The 7,232-nt window shown below is 38.3% G+C and overlaps 2 protein-coding genes across 2 annotated transcripts in view; one reads left to right on the forward strand and one right to left on the reverse strand.

Moving 5' to 3' along the window:
- Positions 1–321, forward strand: part of RHCE (Rh blood group, CcEe antigens) — a 59,904-nt gene extending 59,583 nt beyond the window's left edge. The window contains exon 10 of the mRNA XM_006883650.1: positions 154–321. Within this exon, the coding sequence (XP_006883712.1) occupies positions 154–321 (168 nt within the window). The remainder of the gene's footprint in view (positions 1–153) is intronic.
- Positions 322–2,438: 2,117 nt separating this feature from the next.
- Positions 2,439–7,232, reverse strand: part of TMEM50A (transmembrane protein 50A) — a 31,176-nt gene continuing 26,382 nt past the window's right edge. Inside the window, exon 6 of the mRNA XM_006883507.1 lies at positions 2,439–2,756. Within this exon, the coding sequence (XP_006883569.1) occupies positions 2,711–2,756 (46 nt within the window). The 3' untranslated portion in view covers positions 2,439–2,710. The remainder of the gene's footprint in view (positions 2,757–7,232) is intronic.

The following is a 7,232-nucleotide window of genomic DNA, read 5'->3' on the forward strand; positions in this document are numbered from 1 at the left end:
TGGAGCCAAGCAAACTGAAAAATTAATAATAATTTTTCTAAAAGGGGCAAAAAACCCCTCATAAACACCACTGTGTTTAGCTGGAAACCACAGCAAAATGTATTGGGTTCCTCTTGGTATTTTACAGACACAAAGTTCTTAAAATCTTGCCAGAGAATTTTAGAACACTGGTTTAAAGCCATGAGGCTCAAGGCTGATGTTCCTGTAAGCTTACTTCAGAAGCTGTCCCGACTGTATTCTGCTAAGCTGTTGACTTTCCCAACATGGTTCTGTGTGTTCTGTGAGCTACTGCACCATATTTTGGACCAGGCAAAGCAGTAAGCCTGACGTTGAGATGAGTAGAAAGAGGTATGGGAGCGTGGAGGACATGTTTGGCCTCACGGGAATTGGTTTTGTATTACTGATGTTGTTGACAGAGACAGTTCCCCTTTGCGAGTAAGTAAAGGTCACACATGGCCATCCCCACATGACCCATGCTCTTTTTATACCACAAAAAAACTCTCTTCAAATACTTGAAAGAGGAAAAACATGTTTTCTATGTTTCTCCAAAGGTTCTGACAAGATGGTATACATTCTGAACAGTTTGATATCTGTAAAATGGAAAAGTCACTTTATATGGCAGTAAGTTCCCTATTACTGGAAGCTTCAAACAGCAATTAGATAATCTTTTACCAATGATTCATGCATATCTTTATATAACTTAAGGTCTCTCAAAATCCTTTATAGGATTTTATGAAAGAATTCTGATGACATGACATTTAGGCCATCTTAAATTTCAAAACATCAAGCCAGAATAATATGTATATAAATTTTAAGAGTATAAATGCTCATCTATAATAAATGTTTGTTTTGGTTCTACAGTTTCCTCATTTGGCTGTTGGATATTAAGTACGCAAGGAAAAGAAGTCCTGCCAAAAAAAACAACTTTCTTCTGATGTTTTCTACCTTTTTTGTGTGACATTTATTTCATCTCATTATTTTCAATGAACCAAGGTCATAGATAAAATAAAAGGCTAAAAACTTGTTTAAGTGGTCATTTAATAATAGTTTAAATAAATGTTCAATTTCCTTTAAGATGATGCTAAAAAAAAATTTAAAAAAAAAGATGATGCTATATTTTGTGTGCAGACATATAATTAAGGTTTCAACTGAACTTTATTTATAATTCTTTAGATTCTTTCTCATGCCCAGTTAACATCTGTCTACATTAACAGAACAGATAATACAAAATTGGGATAAATTGAGAACTCACTTATATTTAGTCCTTGCAGACATTATGTTTTCATTCCAGAAGTTTTATAAGGTAGTTCACCTTCCCTGAGCACATTATGAATTGCATTTTAAGATATGGTCACTTGTAGAGCAGGAGACACCATAAACTGCCTTAGTACTGAAAAGCTAATTCTGTGACCTTTATGAAATTAGATTTCATAGTCTGGATTCTTTCATCTGTTAAAAAGATTTTCATCTCTGAACCTCAGATATTTTCCCTAATTCTCACATTCATGTGAAAATTCGCCATGCCTTGCTGTGTGATAATAGCAATATAGTAATTTCTTAGAATAGTGTCTTGAGAATCAGGCATTACTCAAAACTGACAGACATTAGCAGATAACAATGGTAGGCATGGAGGGAAAGGTCATAAAATTAAACCATGTAAGAGATCTTTTATGTTTAATGAAGAGCTAATTGTAGTTAATTTTATGAGACCTTTCAAGCTTTAGTTCTGAAGAACATTTATCCCACAGTTAGTGAGTTCATAAAAAAAATTTTGCTAACGTGGAAACCCCGAGGGAATAAGAATACTCCTCTTCAGGAAAAGCCCATGAGAAGGACCAATAATGTTTGGAACTATTATTGGGCAGATCTAGCATGAGTTTAGAGGTTTAGACTTTTAAACAGAGATAAAATGAAAATACGGAATCCAGTTTTCTTATCTGATCACCATCCTACCCCTCCAAATAGTCACCTGAGTAAAGGACTAGAGCAAGTCCCTCTCCTTTTCTCTTCCCTTAAGGTGAATATGAAAAATTCACCATTAGTATGATGACTCTATCAGTATCTTATCAGGACCAAGTGTCCTGGCTGAGTTACATTCCCTAAACCCTCAGAATTAGCAACATACTGGAAGAAACCATCACAGAGGGACATGACAAGCCTGGTAGCTAGATCCAGGGCTTCTCTCTTCTGACATATTTATTCCACCACTTGAAAAGCCCCTTGATAGTTACCTACATGGCAGTATTTATATAATATTTGGTAAAACTCTATAAGCCAAAACAGAATTCTAACCACTGAATAGTTTCTAAAAACAAGAAAATGTGTACATTTAACACTGATATAATGCCACATTTAAATAAATAGATTAAATTTTCAAAGCCCATTAAGTGCAATTTTGGACCTCAGACATGCCAAGTACTCATACAGATGTATCCATGATTTCTTTTGTAGTTCCTTTTTATTTTTACAAATTATACCATGAGAAGACGTCATTAAAAATTACGTGAAATTGTTTCCTGTAACATTTTATAAGTTAATCAAGTACAAACCACAATATTTTTGTTGTTGAAATTGGAAGAGCTCATGATTTTAGTATTACATAATTTTAAGCCAAGACTACACTCAGAAATACGTTTAGAAAATGGCATTACAAAAGACTGGGAGTGAGCAGTAAAAAACCCAGGCAGGGCTGCTGTGCTGTGGAATGTCTTCACTGCCATAAGTCTTCAGTGCGACCAAACTTGAAAACCAGTCCTCTGTGAAAAAAGTAGAAAGAATACATCATTAGCCAAGTTTGGGAAAAAGAGTTGTGAGGTTTTAAGAACAGTGGGGGTAGGGGGGATAGTGGGCAACTAGCAAAAAAGAATAATGGATGAACTGGATAAAAAATTCATGGGAAAATCAAGGCAAACAGGGCATTCTAAGTAGTTAATTTCTCTGCTGTGCTCAAACAGGACACAGCAAAGCCAACAGGTGACAAAGGTATACAAACTTCTTAATAATAATCACATATTCAGAGGGAAGGAGTTACTGGTTTGGAGGCCGTGGGACCATAATCTTGGGAGATAGTCAAGATCAACTGGCATAACACGCTCCACAAAGTCAACTATCTGTAAGTCTACTCTAATGAGTAATTTTAAACCTGGGGTCTTAAAAAGTTAAGGTGCCCCAGATGTGCCTGGTTCGAATCCACCAGATGCTCTGCTGGAGGAGGGACAATCTCCTCCTGTACCAGTCAGATCTGATTTGAAGGTACAATGCACAAAAAATAATAAAATTTAAAAAAAGGTGCAAGAATACTGGTCTCTCCCTTTCCTGAACAAGGAAGAAAAGAGGTATTGAAATAATTAGTCCAACTTCTAAAACCCCGAGACCGAAGAACTACATGGTACCTATCATTGCTGACCATCCTAAAAGGAATTCACAGAAGACGAGCCTGGAGAGAGTGAGGGAACTAAGGCACAGAACACAGAAACATATAAAAGGCCAGGCTTCCTGGTCTAAGGAAGATTGGTGACGTCCCCGAGACTACAGCCCTTAAGCACGCTTTGAACCTGGATCAAAAGTCACCCCTGTGGCTCAATTTTTAGCCAAACAACAGACAGGCCTGTAAGTTGATAAATAACACCAGGAAGGCACTCATCCCTCAGAATAACCTACCACAAATGGTCAAAAGAGCAGCATTTAAACTCTGAGGAATAACGCACAATGTATAGGAATTATTGTATGCAAACCAAGTTTAAAAAACCCCAAACTCTGAAGGCAGTAAGGGGCAGGATAGGAGGATTAATGGAAATGAAAATTATAGGGAGAAGTGGGAAAAGTGTGGCTGGTTGCACTGTGGGTATTGGAATTAACGCCATAAAACAAAATATGTATGAATTGTTGAAAAGAAAAGAACTTGCCTCATAAACTTTCACTCAAACTAGGGGAAAAAAAAGAAGCGTACAGCAACACTTGACTGTTAGAGATTCGGAGACAGAGCCTGGAGGCGGCCAAGACTAGAGAAGTCAATTGGCCCGAGGTAATAGATGCCCACAGGACACACAGGAATCTTTGGTGCCTTCAATGAGTTAAGAGGGCAGGTGGTAGGCCATATGCTTTTATAGAGGGGAGCAGGCGGTACTGAGTTCCAGACGATGAATAAGGCCGGACTATACAAGGATTCCCCTAGCTTCTGCCATTTAGAAGGAAAACTACTCATTATCAAATGAGTAAAGCCCCTGTAGGGTCCAGGGTGGTCAGATCTTCCAATTTTTCAAGAAAACCTGAATGCAGATTAGAATAGAAAATGTCTTCATTTTTAAGTTGTTGTTTACTGCTGAGTTGGAAATGACTCACAGTTGATTCTCCAGCGGGTTTTCAGAGGAAATTTAATCACGTGGAAGGGGACTGCCCATCTTTCTCCCACAGAACAGCTGGTGGATCTCAAGTACATGCTCTTGGGATGGCAGGGCAGTTCCTTCTACTAGGCCACCAAAGCTCCAACAGTGGCTGGATAAAACAAACAACCCTTTACAGAGACTAAATGAAAAAGAGCCAGGGCAGAAGCTGGCCTGACATGTCAGTTTCAATCTCTGCTGTAGTCAAATCAGAGTTTAGAAAAGGTTTTTAAGGGGGAAGTGACAGGATTACAATATGTTCCAAAAGGAAAACTGACAGCAAAAAAAAAAAAAAAAGAATCAGAGGGAGAATGAAACCAGAGGCAAAGGGAGGAACCCAAGAGGAATGTGAACTGTTATCTGGTGAAGACAACTGAAACATCAACAATGGAATGCACAAAAGAGGCTTAAGACAACAAACACATTTAAGAGACAGGTTCAAGAAAGCTTGGGTGGGAGGGAGGAGGGACTAGGAGAAATTGAGACAGAGTAGCTATTTCAATTGTATATGCTCATTTTAATTTTGTGTTCTCTTTTCCAACTACCAGTGTATATATATATATACTCAAGATTAAGACCACAGTTGCTAATGATCAGTTTTAAACTGCTTCAAAATGCCTTTGTAAGGGCAAATACGTTAGTGATTTTTAATTGAAAAAAAATGCAACCAAGAAGTCATCTACATCCTCTTTTGGAAATATATTAGTTTGTTTTTAATAAAGTTTCAAAAAACAATTTTTATCTCTGCTCTTACAATTAAGATCAGACACCCTGCTGTATGAAGCAAATGCCAAGTTGTTTATTAGGGGCCTCTTCTGCCCAAATAGTTTAAAAGAGACAGAGCAATTTCAGAATCCAAGTCAACAGATGTGAACTGCAATCTCAAGAGCTTCTTGAGCAAGAGCCAGCTCCTCCTACTTTGTTACCTTTGGTACTGACATCTGTTTTCTAACTGCTGAAACAGTTAATTTCTAAACTGCTTCGGAGGAATGTTCTCTGTTATAAATCTGAATGGCAGGCAATCTGCTGCAACTATTCTAATAAGAGTGTTAATTAGCTGAAGTGAAGTCAATTTGTTTGTAGTATTTTCACAAAGCTGTTGTCAGACTCTGTGGGTACAATAGTAACAAATGAGAAATCATCCAAGCTTGCTGCACAAAAAGGACTTACTGCAACTCTTTCAAGACAATGATAAACCAGCTTCCAATATTTTATGAAAAGTGTGAACTACTATATGAATTTGTTTCTCCTTTTCACTGTAAGAGATCAAATTTCCCTCAAATTTTGCTTTTTAATCCGCTGTGCTTCTCCACTAGGACCGAGTCATTTCTCTGACAAAACTCCTATCTCACAGCAGAATTATTCTTCTCTCTGTGGGTTTTTAAACAAAGCTACTCTTTACTTTTCACTGGATGAGACAAATTTGCTCTCCGTAAATGTCCTGCAGACTACTGAAGCTGCATCTTATTTTTTCCTTGAACCTTTTATTGTAATCTAAGGGAGCTCTGGAGGCCTAGTGGCAAAAAGCTGCACTGCAATTCCGAAGCCACCAGTTCAAATCCACCAGCTGCTCTGCAGGAGAAGGCTGGCAATCTCCTCCTGAGCGATTACCTGCCTTTGAAAACCCACGGCAACTCGACAGTACACAACACAACACTGTGATCTGAGAGAAAAATTGTAAGTCAAATTCATTTTCCATCCAACTCTTCATAATTACCAGTCTTTTAACACTGATTACAATTCCTAGAACATAAGCACTTTTCCCAGTTCCTCCCTGGGTTCACCATTTCCTTTCCTAGTGTGTCCTGCCTTCTTTCTCAGCTTCCTGTCTGGACAAATGTCGCTCTTTTTTATTTTTCAGTTGAATGCTCTAAGCTGTGTGTTCTTCCCTGATGTTATTTATCATTATATAGGCCTGTCTATATAGACACGTGGTTCAAGACCACCAGCTGCTCCATGGGAGAAGGATGGACAATCTCCTCCCGTGTGATTAACTGCCTCTGGAAATCCACCTGAGGGTCAGCTATGGGTACGATCCCACTCAACAACACTGTTAGACTGGAAGTTGCATCACTGGGGCAACAAAGCTTCTCTTCCTCCTGCCTTACTCTTACAGCCTACTGCCTTTGGCGAAGCTGTCAGTGCTGACTCCCCCAGAGGATCATTAAACCCGCAGGGGCACAGTGAGTGGAGAATGTCTGGTCCACCTTTAAAGATGCTTAAGCCTCAGCAGTGCAACTTAGAAAGAAATCCCAAGCATCAACACCACTGAAGTATTGCACTCTCTCATAAACCACATGGTACATTACCCTACAGAAACTTACTCAAGCTTTAAACAGCCAGAATAGTAAATTTTAGAATGCTACAAAGTGCTAATATTAATGACTTTCTTCCTCTAAGAATGAAATAGGATTATTTTACTTCTTAAAAATGGAAACAACTATTTTCTTGGCAGAAAATGACTTTCAAAGGTATACTGGAGACAATGAATGAATGGAAATCCTAAATCTCTGTAAATGTTCATTAAAATTATTTTAAAAAAAGGATATTGAAGATAGCTAGTATTTCCCTAATTTTCTTTTATTATAACAACATTTTCTTTTCTAAGTTGGGGCTAGGGAGCTCCGGCCTGGGGGGGAGTTGTACTGGTAACTCAAAAGTGGCGTTGTTGCATCGGGGTGGGGGTAAGACTGAGAACAAATGGATGAAATATGTTTACGGCATTGAAGTCTATGGGGCAGAGAATAGTTTAAAAGTATTATATTTTAGGGCATTATGTTTATCGTAGGAGTATGCAGTGAGGGTTGCAGAATGGATTATATTTGGGGTTGGGGTGGGATTTGGGGAGGT

Source organism: Elephantulus edwardii, unplaced genomic scaffold, assembly GCF_000299155.1.
Source record: "Elephantulus edwardii isolate Elephantulus edwardi_28Jun2011 unplaced genomic scaffold, EleEdw1.0 scaffold00028, whole genome shotgun sequence".
In the NCBI taxonomy this organism is placed as follows: Eukaryota; Metazoa; Chordata; class Mammalia; order Macroscelidea; family Macroscelididae; genus Elephantulus; species Elephantulus edwardii.